Below are 22,586 nucleotides of genomic sequence, written 5' to 3'. Positions count from 1 at the left end.
CTATAACTAGGAATCTAAAATAAAATTCTTAAAACAGAACAATTTCCAAAAATAAACTAATGCCTAAAACAAGAGAATTTAGGGATTTCTAACCCTAACCCTAGTTTTAATTAAGAATTCTAAGTAATTGGAGATTTCTTATCAGTACGTCTGTGGGAGACAGATTTATCTATTCAATAAATTTTTCTGTGTGAGACAGATTTGTTTATCAAGTCTTCGACTTTGGTTCGTAGCAACTCTTAGTTGTGGGTGAGATCAACTAAGTGAATCGATGCGCAAAATCAGGCGTGGTTCACGTGACTATACCTTGATCAGTGTGAGATTGGTTAGGGCTCAACTACATTCCAGTCCGAAGTTAAATGGTAGTAGTCTAGTGTATGTAGCGACTTAATACAGTGTGGTGTTCAAATCTGGACTAGGTCCCGAGGTTTTTCTGCATTTTTGGTTCCTCGTTAACAAAATTTCTGGTGTTTGTGTTATTTCTTTTCCGCATCATATTTGTTTATATAATTGAAATATCACAGGTTGTGCGTAAGTTCAATCAACTGTGGATCCAACCTTCGGTTGTTAATTAAATTGATTGACACTTGGATATTGGTTTTTGATACCGTCCAAGTTATTTTTTATATTCATTCGGGATCGCAAATACTTATTTGTTTGATTGCAGATTGAATTGAGAAATTGAGATATAACTCTTCGATATACTTTTCTTAAGATTGAGTCTGACTGTCTAGTTGATTCTCTTGAAAGTATATTGGAGTTAGTCCATACGGATTGCTAAGCGAAATATTGGGTGTGGTTGTTAGACTCCGCTTCTTCAATTGGTATACGATTTATTTATTTTGGAAAGATGAGTATGCCTCAAGAAGAATGGATGTACACGACGCTCAATTGCTCTTATTACAAACTTAAATTATAATTTGTATTAATTATTTGATAAGTTTTTGACTACTACTCGTTTATCGTTATTAGATTAATCTTTATTCAAATGAATTTGTAATGTAGTTGTTGTTTCAATTAATGAAAATTTTAAGTTGGAAGAATTTGCTTGGTGCAATAACTTCTAAAGTTAAATTTGTTTGAGGATAAAAATCAAAATTGAAAAATGCAGTAGAACCACCTTTGAGTAGAGAAAAAACTTTTTGATCGCACGCGAAATGCCACTCGGAACACCTTCAAGATCAAATGAGGAAAATGCAACCCTTAATTCTTTGAGTGAAGATGGAGATAGAGGAAAAAATAAGGAAAAATGTGAACTTTTCAATAAAAAAATCCTTCAGGATGGATGTGCATTTTCGTTTAGTCAAAGTCAAAACTCTACGTTGTCTGGCCGGAAACCTTGGTCCGACCTCCAAATAGACTGGCGCCATAATGGTTGCATTTCTAATGATGTTATTCATATGTAGAAAAAAATGTAATCTTTTAACCGAAAGTCATTCCAAATGGCAATATCCCACTCTTTCCGCTTCACATGTATGGCAGAATTTTAAAATTTTGATGTACAATTAGATAGGCCACTCCAATTTCAAGTTTCGGACTGGATAAAGTATAAATTATAGAGCAAATTTTTTACTATTTTTATAAAGACCAAGTAATTACTTTTCGATATAGAATAATATATACGTCTTCCCTATATTTTAAGGACGAAGGGATTAATATCTTAGAAGACTTATTCAAATTCATGCATTCCCCCTAAAGTTGGTGCATAAATAGGTGTGTAAATTGGGCCTAGTTAGGAAATTTGTCATGTTTCCTAATCCTAATCCAGGACAGTCCAGATGGGCCTATATTCAACTACCCAAAAGGCATGTCAAACCAGGTAGGCCAGACAAAAACACTTACTTTGAGATACAAAGCATGTCCAAAGATCATTCCATTAACTAGGAAGACCAAACATGTTACGGTCTTTATGCACCAATGGAGTCCTCTGTAACTGATTCAATTCCCGGTTACATTTGGAGATTGAATGAACTATCGTATATAACAAGCTAAGAAACTAATCTTCAAAAATAAAAAATAGAAACGAAATTAATAAGAATTCAAATTTAAAATATAACCAAAACACCAAACAATTTAGTCCAACGTAAAACTAAAACTAAAACTCAAGAGTCAGAGATGAAAAGAAACTCAAATCTTGCAGAACAACAATCATAACATAAAATTTTTGTTAACTTGCCCAAAATTTTGAGTTGTATTACCAAAAATAAAATAAAATAAATATAAATATTTTCATCCTAAGACATTCAAAGAAAAATATCATGTTTCTCTAGATATATTCTCATGGTGAATATGTTCAGGGATTATGTATGTCAAGACGATTCAAAAGGGTACCAAAACTGAGGCGGGCATCAAGCCAGACTATTAACATTTAGGGAAAGTCTGATCCCTCCCTTTTATGCTAACCAGGTCATGCCAAGTAACACGTAACGGGATGTAACAGGATTTGGACTCCTACGGGTACAGAAAGGCTCGGGCAGGTACATACCTGCCAAGTATTTTTGGGTAAAAATATTGTTCTTTCCCTGATCATATCTATTATGAAGTATCTATCAATTTTATACTCCATACTTCGCATAATTCAAGAGTTGTTACTTCAAATATTTCGGAATTCTTATTTTATATTTCTCGCGCGATACTTCTTACTTTGCTAACTTATACTTCGAGGATTGAGGATTGGTACTTCTTAAAGGATACTTCGTATACTTCAAGGATTTATACTTCGGATTTCGTACAAGACTTCATACATCAAAACTTTGAAACTTCGCGAAAGAATAGAGGCAAGTATATACTTTAAAGTAAAGGGTATCCATTCGCGTAGTTTCTTCACTAACAAAGATCAATACTTCAAGGATGCTTCGTGTTTCCCATTACCATACTTCAAAACGAGGGAGAGGCAGCAAGTTATTTTTGCTTCGGCAAGTTTTAGTTCCTTCATCTTCCCGAAGGAAAAGGAGGCATACCACATGAGAAGTTGAGGAAACAACACCATCGCAGAAGGAAAAAATTTTCAAGCAAGTTTGTGTTCTTTATCTTCTTGGTCAAGTTGTTTCCGACTCCAAAGAAATTTCTCGCTCAAGAACAACAGAACAAAGGATATGAAGCAAAAGTTATCTCGCATTAAATCCAAGTAGCCATCGCGATAATTCAACACGATCCAAGCTATTCCATCGCCACACATTTCTTGCCAAGAACTACACCAAGACGCATTTTTCCTTGAATATCGCTCTTCAAGTAATATTCAAGAAAAAAGAGGCAAAATGTGGGGGTGAAATATCCCACAACTTATGTAAAATGGATCAAGGATATATAATAGTTAAGAGAAGAAGGATATAGCAAGGGAGCGACGAATTGGTGTCCAACTCAATGTGTGGTGCGACATGAAAGACGAAGCAACCTCAAGCACGAAGATACAATAATCATTAGAAAAAAAGGCGAAGCGCGGAGAGCCAAATGACAACACGACAGATATAGACCGTTTCTGAAAAATAAACTAATAAGACAAACAGGGTCAGTTGATAGTATTCCACCATGTGAGTCTTGGTTGTCTTATACTATGTAAACACCTATATAAAAATAAAGGCAGGAGAGAAAGGGGATACATAATATCTCCTACTCATTATCTTTCATCCTCCATCACCACTTAGATCTAGAGCTCCACAAAAACTATCTAATGGAGTTTCCATGTAAACTTAAATGTAATTTCATACTCATAGTGAAGAACCATGGATGTAGATCACATTGATCGAACCACGTAAAAAATCCTCGTGTCAATCTACATTTCTTGCACCTTCTTCTTACCTTTTATGGATGAAATATACTCAAACCTACATAATTAGAAATGGGTGTAGTTGTGGGATTTTCCACAACTACATCTCTATCATGTTACCCTGGAACTATGGAATGCTTATATTTGGGTTTTTTTTTTGTCGTAATACAGCTTCATCAGTTTACTCATGGGACAGATCTTCATCGATCTTATGCCATGTTAGTTCATATATTTCATTAAACGTGCCTCTAGAAGTTCATCTTTCTTACTACTTATGCCAACCACACTTTATTTCTCGCTTCTCCAAGTAACTAAATCTTCCCATACGTACGTTCATTAACAAGAAATTGACCTTTTATCTTCGGTAGAACTATCCAAATTCCCATATGTAAAAGCTATAATTCCCCTTTGATCATTCTTCTTAAATAACAAGCTTCGTCCGGGAGATCTTTTCAAATATCTCACAATCTGGTAAACCGCATTTAGATGCGCTTTACATGGAGAATGCATGAATTGACACACCTGGATAACAACCAAATTAACGTCAAGGCGGTTATGCAACAAATAAACCAATTTCCCTACGAGAATTTGGTACCGAAATGTGTCAACCGGTTGATTTTCTTTATGAAATGTGGTTTTGGAAGTGGAACCCACGTCGTAATAGGGTGACGATACCTCCGGACGTGTTCAAAAGATTCAAACTGGAAATTCTTTGCCCTATAAAGGACATTGTCATATTAACGATGTCCTCACTATTCCCTCTTGATTAACAAAGAATGTGTCATGGAGCTTCCACTAACTTCTATGGCTTTGTGTTTGGTGTGGTGGGTGTTACTGCGAGAACCATTTTCGCCAGAGGATTGGCGCGTTTAGAACTCTAAAGCTAGAGGTGTAAAATGGGCCCGTTTAGCACAGCCCACGAAATCACATGCTTGGTATGCTGTGCGTTGGCCTGGGTTATGCCAGAGATTCAGACTTGTTGTGCCATGTTAAATAGCGTGTTGTTCTGTCCCAAAAAATTAATCGTGATGTGTCGTGTTGTGCTAGCTCATATATTTTATGTTTTTCAAAGTAAATAAGTTTTATATATTTTAATTAGTATATATATTATAATAAAAATAAATTGGTATAACGAAAATAAAATGCAAAATCTGACTAAAATAAGGATGTTTTTGCGAAATATGCATGAAATTGTGTTATGTAGTATTTTATGCATATTATGACGTGCTTTCTTCATGTGACGCGTTGTGTTGTACCATGTGCTTATACGTGCCATGTATTGTGACGTGTTGATGTGCTTGTCTGGCACCATACAACACACTAAGATAAAGAGTTGTGCTTGTGTCGTGTGAAGTCACGTGCTGCGTTGTGTTATAAACGTGCTAGTCCGACCCAATTTACAATCATAAGGTATCTCTAAAGTAGATCGCAACTGAGAGAGTAACAAGGGGGTAGTTAAATGAGATTTCTATAGACTTTATATTTGAGTGACTCTCAGAGATTCTCTGAAAATGTAGGGATTTCTAGTGATTCTATGAGAGTATTTTAGAGAGTTTTTGTAAGAGTTTGTATGTGATTCATAGAGACAAAAAAATGTATAATACATAATTAAAATATTCAAAACATCTACCAATTTTTTATTATGCACGTTATAATATCAATAAAAGTATCATGAATACCTAGTAAAACATATATTAGTTTTAAAAATAAATCTCAATGTTGTCCTATGCCTAAATTTCCATTCTCTTTATTCCACTCATCCTACGTTTTATTTGCTATGCTATCTCATCACTGGTTAGCATCTTCTCGTTTATGCTTTGAGCTCGATTTTGGGAAAGGCAGTCTCGTATGAAAATAGATTACTGAACTTCCTAAGGTTGGGAAAGACAAGAGCGTTTTGAAGTGGCAAAAAGAAAGCTCGTTATACACGAGGGAAAAGAAGGAGAACGCGGATATGTTCAATGTATTCAAATGAGGTCGGCCGGGAAAATGATCCGTTCCTTGATTATCAGCTAGAACAAAAAAAGTGCAAAAAAATGGTCCTACGCTTTTGTTTTTTTGATGCAAAAAAAAAAATGGTCCTACTCTCATAAACAAATACTCCCCAAATTTCCAAGTCTCCCAAAATATCACCTCTTGAAGGGAGATTTGTATCATGTCTATTTTCCTAAAAAAATCTCCTCAAAAATCTATGAAAACCAACAAACCAATGACTTTCAACTCTCCTTCGAATAATAGGGATGTTGGAGTGATTCCTATGAAATCTTAATCCAACAACATAGAGTTTCAGAGAATTCAAACTGCCTAAAAAAGATCTTTAACCACTAACAAGAGACTCTCCAAAAATCTCTATGGATTACATTTGCCTACCCCTCTAATTCTTGATCATAATTTCCGGTATGCGTGCTGCGTCCACCATAAAATTTGTGAGTAGTAGTAAAACATCGATTAATCGTCGGCCCACCACCAAGTCTCGTTTGGAACTTTGAACACGTTCTATAGAGAGACGCAGTCAATCAGACATACATTTTAGTCTTCTTACAGTTGACTGGGTCAACCATTTTTACCGTTTTTAGGAACGAAAAAGAAAAATATGGACCGTCACTTTTATCCTCGCTCGACAAACAACATTAGTACCACCACTTCTAAGTCCACTACCACCAGATAACACCCCAAGCACCACAACCTCCAAATAACAACATCGCCGCAGCCGGTGTTGAGATTATAATCCCATATTATATGGGTTATCTAAGATCCTTCGGTTTATAATTCTTTAGGGCCTTTCCACTCATTGTCAATTAGTTTTGAGTTGGATACTCGTATTCTAACATGGTATCAGAGGAGGCTATTTGTGTCGAGTCATTTGACCGCACCTTTACGCCGCATCACCCGATTTATTGTACACGTGTTAGACCCAACAAGACTACACGTGAGGGGGCGTGTTGTCCACGTATTAGATCCAACAAGACTACACGTGAGGGGGCGTGTTGAGATTATAGTCCCCATTGTATGGGTTATCTAAGATCCTGTGATTTATAATTCCTTAGGCCTCTCCACTGATTGCCAATTCTTCGAAATATATGTTTTCTTTGTTATGACTTGCATGGTAAGCACATTAAACTAGTTATCTTCGAAAAAAGAACCACATAAAATAATGGTAGAAGCTGTATGTTTCTCTATAAGCATAAGAGTATGTACAAGATATCCACACACTATTAAGTTAAACTGGATTTATAACGCTGATACAACACTCAAATTCAATCATCGGAGAAAAATGTTTCCCAATGTGGTGATGTATTTTATTTTCTTCTCTTCCTCTTCTGTCTCCAGGAAACCTCACATTAATAAGAGGCAATGAAGCTTTTCAAAGTTCTTTTGCCAAGTCTTCTTCTTCTCTCATTTGCAATTTGCTTTCCCTACAATGCGATCCGATTGCAATTTTGTTATATGTTAAAGAAAGACTAACACCTTGTTTGTTTATTCCTAACTCGTATGAATCTGAATCGTCTAGATTTGGGTGAAATCACCTGACTCATCTGGATCTAACTCGTTTAGGACCTTGTTTGTTTGCAGCTGACTCGGTGTTTGGGTCTGAGTCAACCCCTGACTCGCGCCGAGTCAGCTGTCAGACCGTTTGTTTTCTATTTTGAGTCAGATCTGATTCAGACCTAACCGATGTTCGGACCCATTTGAGTCAGGTGACAAAATACCCCTGACTCATGGAATCAAAACACTGACTCACATATTTTTGAATCAGTTGAGTCTGATCTGTCTCAAAAACAAACATATTGAGTCAGATCCAGATGAGTCGGTGATTTCAGTCAGATGCAGACGACTCAGATTAGTCAGGAGTAAACAAACATGGTGTAGATCTGAGTGAAATCACCTAACCCATATGGGCATGACTCAATATATTAGTTTTTGAGTCAGATCTGACTCAACTTACTCAAAAATATGTGAGTCCGTGGCTTGGTCTTATGAGTCGGGGATATTTTGCTACCTAACTCGAACAAGACCGAGTCAGGGATTTGACCTAAGTCATGTAGCGAGTCAGATTTGACTCAATTTTATAAAACAGACGGTCTAACGACTTACTTCAAAAAAAAAAAAAATGCTCTACATCTGACTTTGTGCGAGACATGGTTGACTCGGATCCAGATTGCGAGACAGATGCAAACAAACATGGTGTAATCCAGACTTGGTGCTAAATATAATTTCTAGCATGGTTCAGTATCCCATGTGCATAATTCAATACCGATGAGACTGTGACACCACGTTAGTAAGCATCGAAGGCATGATAAAGAGTTGGTTTCTCTTAAGGGTGGTGTCTAGAGTAGAATGACCATAACTGGTGATATGCATAGTACTTACGAGTACTGATTGAGGAACATAACAGAATCTGCTGTTACTTTATTGCTATCATCATTGCGGTGCCAATGGTACAACGCGTGCGTACGATTCATTATCTCCAGAGTAGAATGACCATAACTGGCTTCCCTGAATGCAGAGTATTCCGGCTGTGGATCCATAAACCTACAAGTGTCAAGAACAGTTGTTAACATGAGATATCATGAACAAGAGGATGTGAAAGAAAGAAAGAGGAGAAAAAAACTTGAAAGTCTATCAGAACATATATAACCAAAGCTTTTTCTTTACGAAGGCTTAGCTTACGTTGAAGCAAGACCTTCCTGATTTCCTCCATCACCAACTGTTAAATAAACAGGAGCCGACTTGTCAGGCACCGGATAAGCATCACCAGCTGAGACATTGTAGTGTATGTTGGAAATACGGTGCTGCAGATCAAAAAAATTTCATTAAGAGAAATTCAGATGAACAAGTACGGTTAACTTTGAGTAGCCTGCACAGTATAATATAGTTAACCAAGATACGTGGACCAAGATAAGAAAAGAATAGATTAGACATACTGATCTTTCGTACGCATGAACATGGCCGGACAAGATGAAATCAACTTTATATTGTACAAACCAACTCTCAAATGCAACACGCATGCTTTCACCCTCCATGAAATGTGCTTCGTTACTGTTGTAAAGCGGGACATGCATGAGAACAATAAGCCAAGGTGTTTTCTCTCTGTCCACTTTGGTAAGCTCTTCGCGGAGCCACCTCCATTGAGGGGTGTACGTCACTGATAAGAATTTTAATGGTCTCAAAGTTAGAAAAACATATACAAGAAATGCAATCTCCACGATTCTGAGGAAAAACAAAATAAACATATATCGAAAATCACATATTGAAGAGCAGTCACAAAAACTAGAGTTGAGATATTACCAAATGGAGAGTAGCTTGATAGTACTATAATATGAGCAGAAGCACGCCGGATTGCATACCAAACAGGATCGCTACTCTTCGAAGCCAGGAAAGGTGTAGCGTACCGATGGATAAAATTTTTGAAAGGGAGAACTTCTCCCTGCACATATATGGCAAGTCAAACACTGTGTATCATTTCATTAGTACCATAAAATAAAAATCAAACAAGGAAAGTACCAGCTCAGGCATATAATCAATTTCATGGTTCCCAACTGTCCAAATCCAAGGCTGATATGCAGCGCTACGTTCAGCAAAGCGGCCCCATGAGTCCCACCTAATACCAATGTCGTTCTTTGTGTATCTATCTGCATAAGAAAGATCTCCAAGAAACAGAACTGCTTGTCCTTTACTTTGCATATAATGCTCCAGGGTTGAAAGAGAATTATAGGTCTGGCCTAAATCACCTGAACAACAAAAGAAATATGGGAATTATAACTTTCTAAGTAATATCGGAAAAACTTTAAGAAGAGACTAAAAGAACAGAACAAATTAGTACTCTCTCAGTTTCTAGAAAGAGTTACTATTACTTTTTTCAATTTGGCCTATTTTATACTAAAATGAAAAAGTGATAGTACCTTTTTTCTTGAAATGGAGGTAATAATGAAGATAGATGTTGGTACAGGGGCAACTGCTTAAGAAAAATTAGAGGAACCAAGTTACCAATAATTCCGAAAGTGTAAGCAGCATCTGGATCAATCTTTGGAGGTGTGTGAAACCAAAATGTTCGAGCAGAATCGCCCATTCCAATCTTGTAGTAGTATTTGGTGTCATACTAAGAACAGGAAACTCATTTTGTATCAGGATAGGGAATAAGATATGTGCTGGATAATATTACTAGTTTCATCAGCAGTCAGATGCAAAAAGAGTAAGCAAACAAATCCCATTTGCGTAATGTGACGAAAAATACCTCAAGACCATCGACAAGGCAATGGTGAATGTAGCCAGATTTATACTCGTAAAATGTGTAATTTGTGATTGTTCCCTCAGCACTCCATTGGTATTGATGCTCAGACTTTCCATACTGCACTTTGCTTGGTCCAGGAATTTCAGTTGTAACCCACGAAACTATGACAGCTTTCCCATCATAATCACCTTGTGTAATATGCACCTGATAAAGAAGTTAATTCGGTAAGTAAATATATGAAGTATAACATCACATCTGAAATCATATACAAGTAAATCCCCTATCTCTCGCATACATAGACAATCTCATAGACTCATGAAACCTTTTCCTGACAGGAAGTGAAAGTTACAGTGGCTTACTTGTTGAGGCGCATTATGACCGGTAGGAACAGCAAATACTTTATTATCAAGAGGAATGTCTGTTGACGGCCATAGCTGACGTATAAAAGAACTAGTAAGCCCTGCCTTGCTATCCTCCGCACAGCTCAATAGAACTAAACATATGAGTAAAAACTGAAATGACCAATTCCGGGCACCCATACACTTAAACATGATTCCTTAGCCTGAAACAACATCCATTACTCAAAGGTTAACAATTTTACACAATCCAAACACCAAACAATGAAATTACTGAAAACATTGTGAAATGAAGAACTGAATCTGAGAGAGAGAAAGAACCTGAGCTGAGAGCTGGTCGTTGACTTCTGGATGGTTGCAGTGATCGCAGTATGTTGTTGGTTGCTTAAACAGAAAGATATAAATAGGTTCATCCTATCATTATGACAAATCATGCTACCCATGAATCCATGATCGGATTAGTATATTACTAATCTTGTTTGAGCACGAATCACAGGCTGCCAGTCAATGATGCTCCTAAAGATTCTCATCCATGGAGCTTTCAGTATTCAAGACATTTGCTGCATGGGCCATTAAATTATTAGAAAGAGAAAAAGAACAAAAAAATCTAAGGCCCAACACTCCCTCACCCCAATCATCAAGAAACCTATTTTGAGGCATACTGAATTTTTTAGAGGCGTATTAAATAATGTCAAAATAGAGTCACTAAATAAAAAGCAACATCACCTCCTATCCATCCTTTTTGATAATGGCATAACTACCCTTACATAATTGGTGTTAATGATTATGATTAGATTTGATAGTTAGGAATTTTAAGGATTGATTAAAAATTAAATTATTAGTGGTGAATTAGTAGATAAATCAAATTTATGTGAGAGAGTTGGGATTTTGAGAGGAAGAAGAAGAAGTGAAAAAAAATTGGGTTTTGAATTTTGAGATTTTAGTGATTAGAAGTGACCAAAATGTGTGATTCAAATCATAGGTAGACTTCTATACGAGGTTTAATTTCTTTTTATAAGTTGAAACTGTCAAAAAATTGAATTTTTAAAACCCAGATCTACTGACCAGATGAACAGTTCGGCTGAAAAGTTATCAGCCGAACTTCACTCTGTAACTGACGAATTTTGGTTCGTCAGTTAGCCGAACAAAATCTAGCAAAGTCGCATTAGCCGAACATAGTGTTTCTCTAAATCATACACTAGGTTCGGCTCAAAATTGATACTCCAAGATCAGCCGAACTGATCTTCTGAAAACCTAATTTCTTCTTTGAAATCATATTCTATCGATCAAACAAAATAAAATCAATCAAAGACAAGATGGGTTTGTTACACATACATTCCAAAATACATCTAAGAGCAATTGAGATTTGGATTTCGCGCTCCAACATCTCTCACTTCGATTCGTGTTTGCTTTGCTTGATCAATTTCTTGATTGAATTGGAGTCCAAGATGTTTGAGTTTAAAGTTTATTTTGATTTTTGATTTTAGGTTTTTGAGGATAAGGGCACTCTAGTAATTTAAATTGTTTAAGGATATATAGGTAATTGCACTACCTTTAGACACTCCTTATAAACCCACCCTAAATGGTATAATGAATGAGTATGCCTCAAAACATGTTTCATCATCACTGTCATAATAAAACAAAATAGGGAACAACTATTCCCTTCTGATTCCTTATAATCAACTTCGGAGTTGGGGCTGACATTATATGACACATCTACACATCTACAAATGGAATGACGAGCTCTATCAAGTTGAGGAGGCTTTTGTATGGGCTGTCATAGGCACAACAAATTAATAAAGATATTTTCCACTAATTAACTGGTAATATAGCGGTGGTAAGAGATCGTTCCCACATAGAGTTGTGTAATTGATAGGTTATTTGTATTAGCAAAATAAAGTAAATAACAAAGGGGATTTTGGTTATGAGATAATTATGAAGACAATAATAAAGAAAATAGATGATTAAGGAATCATTCGCTGTTACCAAGCGATAGCTGGATTAGCATATTTATCTATCGTTCGTAAAAACCATTCATCACCAACCGTAGAATAACAGCTAGATCAGTGTTATTCCCAAAACTCCTTCAATCACTAGATACGGAAGTTCTCGACTACCAGATTCTGTTCAACGAACCACCAAGTAGTAGATCACTCAAGGTGTAATCCAATCGAACGCTTTAAGCTTTGTGAATTTAGGTTGATCCCAGTAGTTAAACTCTTAGATCAAGGTTTACTTGCTGGTGTTGTCTTCACACACGATTGCTCCACAAAATCCCTCTGTAAGGTCTCGCGGTTTCTACTTGTGTAGAGAGTTAATCGACGGTTACTTATCTCATAACTTCTACTAGCGATAGAACAATCAATAGACTAATCTAGTATGCATCCCAAATCAATCTAAGAATCACTCATAAACCCTAAATATGGTAAAAATAAACAACGATGATAAAAACTCTCAATAGATTTGTATTATTAATAAAGCTTCACGCTTAGAACATTGAATTCATCCTTAATCGACAAAAGTTTAGTTTCTCATGATTACACAATTACCCGGTTTCCCCCTAAAGGGGTAAACCCTAAAATATTAATGAAGAACAAAAGTATAATATGAGATGATGATATGTGAAAGGCCTAATACCTATTTATAGGTTTACATTGCTTGGCCATCAAGTATTTAGTTCGGTTCAAGAACCCGACCCGAAATAACAAAATAACAAATCCAAACGTGCCCTTAGGCTTTCCAAGGTATTAATACACGTTTTCCACTTGCCAAGTTCGCAAACCCAGTCCGCGAACTTCAAATTCCAGCAGAAATTTTCGGAATTAAAGTATGAAATCCGTCTGCGAACTTTAATGTATTCAATAAAAGCTTGTTTTGGCCACAACTTCTTCATCCGAACTCGGAATGACCTCATTCTTTTTGCATTCTTTTTATCTTTCAATTCTCTTCAAGATGATGATGAGAAATTCTTAATTTGAATGAGTTAAGATCGCTCTTTGGCCCTTCTCTTGATTTTGAGCGTTTTGCTCCTTTTCGTCGCACTTCTTCCACTTCTCTTGGACTTTGGCACTTGGATGCTTGGAATACTTCTCTTCTTAGCTCTTTTCAACACTTTGTAACTCTTTTTTGGATGATTCACCTATTAGAGGCAAATAAGAGAAAACAATAGTAATAATACGAATACATGCAAGAATAATAGCTAAAACAAGTATGGAATTGATATTAAAATCATATGAATGATAGCCTTTTATGAAGTCGCACTGGGAGCTAGTGCTTGCTATCTAAGAATTTCAGAGGAACGGGCTTCATTTCTTAAGCTTCTTGCTACCTGCAGGAGTCATGTGATAACAAATATTCGCCACCATCAATAGCATCATGTGATTCATGTTCACATAAAACAATTTCTTATTCAGAATACTTCAATCACAAATACATAAATGCACAACATATTTTGGACCTAACGGACTCCTTAAAGAACTGAAGACTACTGATCTACAAGGAAAGTACATTAAACTAGTTTGCAATATTATCGGGGAACCCACAAGGATTTTGCAATCCTATAAGCAGAAGAGCAGGTAGAGGATATCCACACACAAACTTCAGAGGATTTATAACATGATACAACATCCAGATTCAATTATTTCCATCAATTGGAAAAAACATGTTGCTCAGTATGCAAATGTATTTATGCTCTTCTTCTTCCACCACTAGCAAACCAAATTATAACCTTCTGGAGTAGACCATGTTAAGATTGCTGTATTAATATGAGGCAGTGAAGCTTTTCAAACCTCTTTTCTCGAGTCTCCTTCTTCTCCTATGCAAATGGCTTGCCCTACATAAATGATCCGAGTGCAAAAATTAATTCCTTTCGAAATGCTAGTGACACAACATTAGGAGGTGTGGCGCGCACACAAACTTTATACATTAGTACTTACCAGTACTGATTGAGGAACATAACAGTATCTGTTGTTACTTTTTGGCCGTCATCATTGCGGTTCCAATGGTACAATGCGTGCGTACGATTCTTTATCTCCAAAGTAGCATGACCATAACTGGCTTCCCTGAATGCAGAATATTCTGGTTGTGGATCCTTATACCTGTAAGTGTCAGGCATAGTTGTAAACATGAGATATCCGTATCAAGAGGATGTGAAAAAATGAAAGAGGACATAAACAACTTGAAGCTCTATCAGCACATATAATCAGAGCAAAGCTTTTATGAAATCTAGGCTTACCTTGATGCAAGACCTTCTTGATTTCCTCCATCACCAACGGTTAAGTAAACAGGAGCTGACTTGTCAGGCACGGGATAAGGATCACCAGCTGATACATTGTAGTTGATGTTGGAAATTCGATACTGCAAATCAAATTTTGTTATCAATAGAAATTCAGACAAAGAAGTACCGTTAAATCTGAGTAGCTTGTAAAGTATGAGTGGCTCATTGAATGTAATAAACAGGAAATCTTGGGTAGATATGGAGCAAAAGGTATTGAAATTTCCCCACCAGGTATGTATACATATTAGCCTGTTTATAAGTTAATGAGGTATGATATTATTGACCAAGATACATAGACAAAGAAAAGAAAAGACGTACTGATCTTTCGTAAGCATGAACATGGCCGGAAAAGATGAAATCAACTCTATATTGTACAAACCAACTCTCAAACGCGACACGCATACTTTCACCCTCCATGAAGTGCGCTTCATTACTGTTGTAAAGAGGTACATGCATAAGAACAATAAGCCAAGGTGTCTTCTCTCTGTCCACTCTGGCAAGTTCTTCTTGGAGCCACCACCATTGAGGGGTGTACTTCACTGATACGAATTTCAACAGTATCGAGGTTAGAAAAACATATAGAAACACAATCTCCACAATTCTAACGAAAAACAGATTAAACCCCAACAATACTTAGAAATCAGATGGACTAGGAGTCTAACACAGAACTTAATATTTCACCCAGAAAGAATAATGGCGTAATTAAGTTTTTAAAAATGGCAGATGGAACAATTGGAATTGGGTAAGTTTTTGAAAATGGCAGATTGAACAATTGGAATTGGGTGCGCATGTGATTAGAAATGACTGACAGCCGAAGCTATAGTTTTTTCCAAGAAAAAATCATCTCAATTTAACACCTGAGCAGGATAAGAAGAACCTGAGATGATCCCTCTAAGTTAACATTGTATTTTGAGATAGAGATATAAATCTCATAGTTCCTTGGTATCCTGTCACCATTCTTAAGTGGTCATGTTCTTTATTCAACAAATATGTTTTTTTATCGGGTACTTATGATCCCATATGAAGTTTATTCAACAGATATGTTTTTTTCCAATGAAACTCAAAACATATGAAGTGATCATTAATTGCTACTACCAAACCAAAAGTGAGAAAACAGTGAGGACTATGAAAAGTCGTCGTCCAAGGAACTTGGTTACACACAAATAGATCCTCCAAATATGACAATCATATACTGAAGAAATTATCGAGCGCTCACAGAATATAGAGTTGAGATATTACCGAATGGAGAATAGCTTGATAGTACTATAATATGAGCAGAAGCACGTCGGATTGCATACCAAAGAGGCTCGCTACTCTTTGAAGCCAGGAAAGGTGTAGTGTATCTATGCATAAAATTCTTGAAAGAGCGAACTTCTCCCTGCATAAATATTTCCAGTCAAACATTGTGTATCATTTCATTAGTACCATAGAAAAAATCTAGTTCGCAAAGAAATTATTTACGTGGATTAGACAATGACGCAGTGGATAAGACAATGACGAAGAAATCTCAATTGCTTCCGTTTCATGTATGTAATCAGAGAACAAAATAAGAGTACTGTAACTACAGAAACAAAATTGTTTTCTTCACTTTAATTAACACTTAGACAGTTCTGCCCTTCTTTAATTAATACATGCATCGCCCCAAACGTACCAATCTGGAACCAAAAAACACTAAGCCTTCCACTAATGAGATAAGAAATGACTAGAAAGACTCAAGGAAACAAAAGGGATGTTAAGTGAAAATGATGAAATGAAACCAAAAAATATGTCCATGTGAAATCAAATAAGAAACATACCAGCTCAGGCATGTAATCGATTTCGTGGTTTCCAACTGTCCAAATCCATGGCTGATATGCAGCGACACGCTCAGCAAAGCGGCCCCATGAGTCCCACCTGATACCAATGTCGTTCTTTGTATATCTATCCGCATAAGAAAGATCTCCAAGAAATAGCACTGCCTGTCCTTTACTTTGCATATAATGCTCGAGGGTTGAAAGAGAATTATAGGTCTGGCCTAAATCACCTGAATACACAAAACAGGGAAGAGATGGGAATTCTACTCACGAACTACAAACTTTTCTAAGTAATATCAGCAAAACTTTAAGAAAAGACTAAGACTAGATAGCTTCTGGTTATTTGTTTGTATCAGTGACCATCAAGATCTCATATCTGTGTGTGCGTCTTAGTGTGATTAGCGGTGGTATTCTTTTCTTGCATTTAGAAGCCCTACAGAGCGTACAGGGCCAAGAGCTTAAGAGAATAGAGGAGGGATCAACTTACCAATAATTCCAAAAGTGTAAGCAGCATCTGGATCAATCTTTGGAGGTGTGTGAAACCAAAATTTTCGAGCAGAATCACCCATTCCAATCTTGTAGTAGTATTTGGTGTCATACTAAGAACAAGAAACACATTGTGTATCAGTATAATGAACAAGATATGTGCTGGAAAATCACTAGTTTCATCAGCAGTCATATGTAGTAAGAGTTAGCAAACAAATCTTGATTGCTAGAGTTTGGTTATAGGCCAATGATGTAATAATAAACTGAAGTTTATATTAGTAATTATAATGTGAGGTAGGACCAAACCCTCACACGTTTGTAACAAGTAACAGCACAATCAAAATCTTTGGCCTAATGTCACAAGTTTATGAAAAATACCTCAAGACCATCGACAAGGCAATGATGAATGTAGCCAGATTTATACTGGTAAAATGTGTAGTTTGTGATTGTTCCCTCAGCACTCCACTGGAGTTGTTCCTCAGACTTCCCATATTGCACTTTGCTTGGTCCAGGAATTTCAGTTGTAACCCATGAAACTATGACTGCCCTCCCATCATAATCACCTTGGGTAATATGCACCTAGTAAAGAAGTTAATTAGGTAAGTAATGTATGAATTATAACATCACACCTGAAAGCATTTACAAGTAAATCCCCCTTCTCTCATATACATAAATAACATTTTGCTCATTATTCGAACACTATATTAATCATTAGACTCGTAAAACTCTCTTTTCCTTATAGCAATTGAAAGATACAGTTGCTTACTTGTTGAGGCGCATTATGACCTTTAGGAACTGCAAATACTTCATTATCAAGAGGAATGTCTTTAGACGGCCATTGCTTACGTATAAAAGTACTAGTAAGCCCTGCTTTGCTATCCTCCGTACAGCTCAATAAAACTGCACAAACGAGTAAAAGCTGCAATGACAAAGTCCATCCACTCGTACTCCCAAACATGATTCCTTAGCCTGAAACAACAACCATTAATCAGAGGTTAACGATTATACAGAAATCTAAAATTACAGACCATACTAACCTAAATAATCAGGTCGTTGAACTAAAATGCTTGTGCTGAATACTTAAAATTCCTCTTAATCTAAGTATAAAATTGAACTTCTCCGATACAAAATCTAACTAGCTCAAATCATCAAATTTCATTCAATTTCCAGCTTCTAAATATTCAAGAATCAGATTAATCAAACACGATCCATACAATCTAAACCTTTATTAAAACAAAGACTCAATTCAAAAATTGTAGGAAAAAATCATTCTCACCCAAATTCTTTTTCAGTTCAATTAAATTACAAAGACACTAGCAATGAAATTACAGTAAACATTGTGAAATCAACGAAGAACTGAATCTGAGATAACGTTCGAGAGAGAGGGGGAGGAAGGAGGGAGAGAGAACCTGAGCTGAGAGGTGGTTTGTGGACAGTTGTGGTGGTGGTGGCGATTTATGCAGTAAGTTGTTGGTTGCTTTAACCGAAAGAAGATATAAACTGGTTCATATCATCATCATCAATCATGTTACCCACCCACAGATTAATTTTGTTTGTGTTTTTAAACCGTAGGATGGGTTTTCGGCGGGTCCAGTAAAAACATCAACGATTTAAAATGATTGGAGTTACCTTACGTTAACTGAAACGTGAAGTTGGTGGGAGGTGGCGATCATCTGTCCACAAAGCCTTCTCAGATGTGTCATAAAGACAGCCCCAACTTGGTAAAAAGGGCATGGGACTTGGGAACATGCATCTGTTAGCATTCGCAGTCCATAATATATAGTTTTCTTTTGACATAGATCGGGTGAGAGGATGTGTGAGAGTTGGATTTTTTTAGTTTTTCTAATAATTGATTGAGTCAGTGTGAGCCAATCCATTGTCAGTGGCGCATGCCTGACATAATAACTACTACAACTCAATGGCCGAGAGAATCAAGGTTTTTAATGGTGGGTTGCCAGGTTTAGTGGGGTATATCAAGCCAAGATAAAAACTGCTTTGTCCTATATAAAAATCTGTTTTGTCTTATTATAATTTTGGTACACCCCCACTTAACTTGGTACCCCCTATTAGCAATGTTGGAGAAAATCTTGAGGAGCATTTCTGATAAGAGTAACTTGAACTGTTGTATATCCAGTTATCCACAGCAAACTGAATTGGAAGAATGAAAGCATCGACTTAGACCTATGCTTCAATAGGAAGGACAATACGCTTCAATAGGAAGGATGATGAAAGTAAGCACTTTTAACCACGGCTGCAAATTGGGTACTAGGTTAAGTGAGGGTTGTTAGAACTATTGTTGATCTCACTCCTGCAAAACAAAGGTTAAACACAAAAATTGGATTGCGGCTGAGTCACGACCAGGTCGCTCTCTTTAAGACGTTTCGTGGCTCTGCCTTGAGTTTTGTGCAAGCAGTCTTTCCTTGTCACAACGTCCCCAGGATAAAACAGCCGAGAAAAACTCTCGTCGATCTCTCACGCACACAGTGAGAAATCGATCACTTTCACTCTTTTAATCTTGCTCAGAAAAAACTTGGTCTCTTGATTCACAAAAACAGTATATGGAAAACTCTTGCTTTTCTGTTTCTCAAAACTGGCTTATTATAACCTTCGCAATTAAGACAAAATTAATGGGAATAAATTTTGGTTTTAATTGTCTCCATAAAATCCTGTGTAACAGTTCAAAAACGGTCAAGTAATTTATGCCAGAATAAATACTATTTAATCTGTAATTAAAACCTGTTAAAACGTTTTGAAAATTTTTTTTAAAAGGAGCAAAAACTACTTTCCAAATTCAAGAGACCTCCCAAGACCCCCAAAGCCCCGCTCCCAGACTAATGTTATATATATTATTTATATATATACAACCATCAGTAGGGGGAGGGATTCGATCCTGAAACCTATCCCTCCGGGCCCAAAATGCTTAACCACTAGGCCAAGCTTGAATGGTTGATATAAATGTACCAAATAATTATTTTAAAACATATATCCCAACAATCCCCCACTTATATTTTTTTAAAATCATTGAGCAAGATCCGTATAGTTATGTGCATAAGCAAGGATACCTTTCGGTTTTGAACCTTTACATAGTATTAAATTCTTCGAACTCTGACACAGAGTGAACATATGTCTTTGAACACTATGAAGAGAACGAATTACTTAATACACACACAACTATACTAAGATTAAAGTCCTAAATGCCAGCACATTACGGCCTTGTGCCTATCCTAGTTTCAATGAATGTTCTAGAGAACTTCCCATGTTCTCATAGAAAGCGGACACACTTTCTCATTCATATAGGTGAGTCTATCAAAAGTACTCCCGTAGCTTGGTACCCCACTCTATACAGAACTATAGACTTCATTAAGAGTTAAAGAACTCAACCTTAACCCGCTTCAGGATATCATGCCACGAGAAAGATGCATGATTCTATCTCCATATCATTTGTGAATCGTTATTCCCTTTGAACCTATTTCTAGGTGGGTATCCATCACAAAATGACTCAACCTCTAGTGGGCAAAAGTCCCATGCCTTTAGAGGTATATAATACCTTTTCTCTAGCTAATCCTTTCGTCAAAGAATCAGCTAAGTTCTCTTCCGACCTAATATGGTCCACACGTACAATACTAGTTGTGAGAAACTCTCTAATTGTGTTGTGCTTTCGACGCATTTGTCGATTCTTACTATAAAAACAGTTCTGTAATTTTGCAATTGCCGCTTCATTATCACAATGGATCATAATAGCTGGTACCGGTCTATCCCATACAGGAATTTGGGAAAGCAAGTTTCTCAACCATCCTGCTTCTTCACTAGCTGCTGCTAGTGCTCTCAATTCAGACTCCATCGTAGATTGAGCCAGAATTGTCTGTTTCTTTGACTTCCAAGACACAGCGCCACCAGCAATATTAAACAAATACCCGCCAGTAGACTTGGAGTCATCTGAAAGAGAGTTCCAATCAGCATCGCTGTATCCTTCAAGGACTGCAGGAAATCTCTTATACTGTAATCCTAGGTTAACGGTCTTTTTAAGATACCGCATAACCCTCTCAAATGCATTCCAGTGTTCCAAACCAGGACAACTGGTAAACCTGCATAAAAACCCCACTGCATATGCAATGTCTGGTCTGGTGCAATCAGTTGCATAACGAAGACTACCAATTATGCTAGCATATTCAGGTTGTCTAATACTATCACCATTATTCTTAAAAAGTTTAACACTAGCATCAAAAGGAGTACTCACAGGTTTACAATCAAAATAGTTGTACTTCTTTAACATCTTTTCGATATAATGAGACTGATCCAAAGAAATGCCATCATTAGTTCTAGTAATCTTAATTCCCAGAATTGCACTAGCTTCACCCCAAATCTTTCATTTCAAAGTTAGACTTAAGTATATTCTTAGTTTCTTCAACCATAGACAAGTTTGAACCAAAAATCAGCAAATCATCCACATACAAACAAATCATGATGCATGTATTATTTTCAAACTTATAGTATATGCATTTGTCACTTTTATTAATTTTGAAACCATGTGAAGTCATCAAGTTATCAAAATTTTCATGTCATTGCTTAGGAGCTTGTTTCAGACCATACAGTGACTTATCTAACTTACACACTTTATGTTCTTGACCAGGAACAACAAAACCTTCAGGTTGTTCCATGTAAATTTCTTCTTCTAATTCACCATTCAAAAAAGTTGTTTTGACATTCATTTGATGAACAACAAGATTATGCACAGCAGCAACAGCAATCAAAACACGAATAGAAGTCAATCTTGTAACAGGAGAATAACTATCAAAGAAATCTACATCTTCTCTTTGTCTATATCCTTTAGCTACCAACCTAGCTTTGTGTTTGTCTACTGAACCATCAGGGTTCAACTTCCTTTTAAGTACCCATTTACAACCTATTGCTTTGCAACCAGGGGGTAAATCTGCTAGGTGCCAAGTTCCATTAAGATTATGGGAGTCCATTTCATTATCTATGGCTTCTTGCCAAAAACCGGATTCAGGAGAATTAAGTGCCTCTTGAAGACTAGAAGGGTCTTCCTCTAGGGTATAGACTTCAAAGTCAGACCCATAATCTGTCGCAATCCTAGCCCTTTTGCTACGCCTAGGTTCAATTTCAGCGTCTCTAGTTTCTGCAGTTCTATGTTCTTCTATTCTAAGTTCAGAACTCGTACTAGGTAGAGAACCCCCACTATTTCTAGATTTAAAAGGAAATCTATCTTCAAAGAAATCAACATCAATAGATTCAATAATAACTTTATTATTAAGATCAAAAAATCTATAAGCTTTATTGTTTTGAGCATACCCAACAAAACACATTCATAAGCTTTACTAGCTAGTTTTGATCTTTTAGGATCTGGAATACGAACATAAGCCAAAAAACCCCATACTTTAAAATAAGAAACATTTGGTTTTCTGTTTTTCCAAAGTTCATATGGTGAAAATTTAGTTTTTGAATTTGTAATACGATTCAAAACATAACAAACTGTCAACGAAATTTCTCCCCACCAATGAGGGGCAGCACCAGAACTCAACAAACATGCAGTCACAAGAGTAGTAAAAGTACGATTATTTCTTTCAGCTTTTCCATTCATTTCAGGGTAATAAGGAGCAGTTTTTTCATGTATAATTCCAGAAGATTCATAAATTTCAATGAATGGTTTAGAATCATA

The 22,586-nt window shown here is 36.5% G+C and overlaps 2 protein-coding genes across 3 annotated transcripts; both read right to left on the bottom strand.

Moving 5' to 3' along the window:
- Positions 1-6,896: 6,896 nt before the first annotated feature.
- On the bottom strand, positions 6,897-10,884 carry LOC113282753 (bifunctional purple acid phosphatase 26-like). Its single transcript, XM_026531820.1, has 10 exons — positions 10,676-10,884; positions 10,358-10,560; positions 10,002-10,202; positions 9,755-9,866; positions 9,272-9,498; positions 9,056-9,194; positions 8,692-8,912; positions 8,438-8,559; positions 8,138-8,299; positions 6,897-7,182 (listed from the first exon to the last, which is right to left on the bottom strand). Exons 2-10 carry the CDS (start codon positions 10,547-10,549, stop codon positions 7,131-7,133), a joined length of 1,428 nt encoding a protein of 475 aa, XP_026387605.1. The 5' UTR covers positions 10,550-10,560; positions 10,676-10,884; the 3' UTR covers positions 6,897-7,130.
- Positions 10,885-13,708: 2,824 nt separating this feature from the next.
- LOC113282752 (bifunctional purple acid phosphatase 26-like) lies at positions 13,709-18,463 on the bottom strand. 2 transcript variants are annotated; one of them, XM_026531819.1, is made up of 10 exons: positions 18,319-18,463; positions 17,676-17,878; positions 17,288-17,488; positions 16,911-17,022; positions 16,427-16,653; positions 15,870-16,008; positions 14,949-15,169; positions 14,589-14,710; positions 14,290-14,451; positions 13,709-14,186 (listed from the first exon to the last, which is right to left on the bottom strand). In XM_026531819.1, the coding sequence occupies exons 2-10, from the start codon at positions 17,865-17,867 to the stop codon at positions 14,114-14,116; spliced, it is 1,449 nt and encodes a 482-aa protein (XP_026387604.1). In that variant the 5' UTR covers positions 17,868-17,878; positions 18,319-18,463; the 3' UTR covers positions 13,709-14,113. The 2 variants fall into 2 exon arrangements, with proteins under 2 accessions (XP_026387604.1, XP_026387603.1); XM_026531818.1 differs by having other exon boundaries at positions 18,186-18,329.
- Between the last annotated feature and the right edge of the window lie 4,123 nt (positions 18,464-22,586).

This window comes from Papaver somniferum, chromosome 5 (assembly GCF_003573695.1).
Source record: "Papaver somniferum cultivar HN1 chromosome 5, ASM357369v1, whole genome shotgun sequence".
NCBI classification, from domain to species: Eukaryota; Viridiplantae; Streptophyta; class Magnoliopsida; order Ranunculales; family Papaveraceae; genus Papaver; species Papaver somniferum.
The sequence above is the reverse complement of the archived record's forward strand: the minus strand, read 5'-3'. Positions and strand labels throughout refer to the sequence as shown.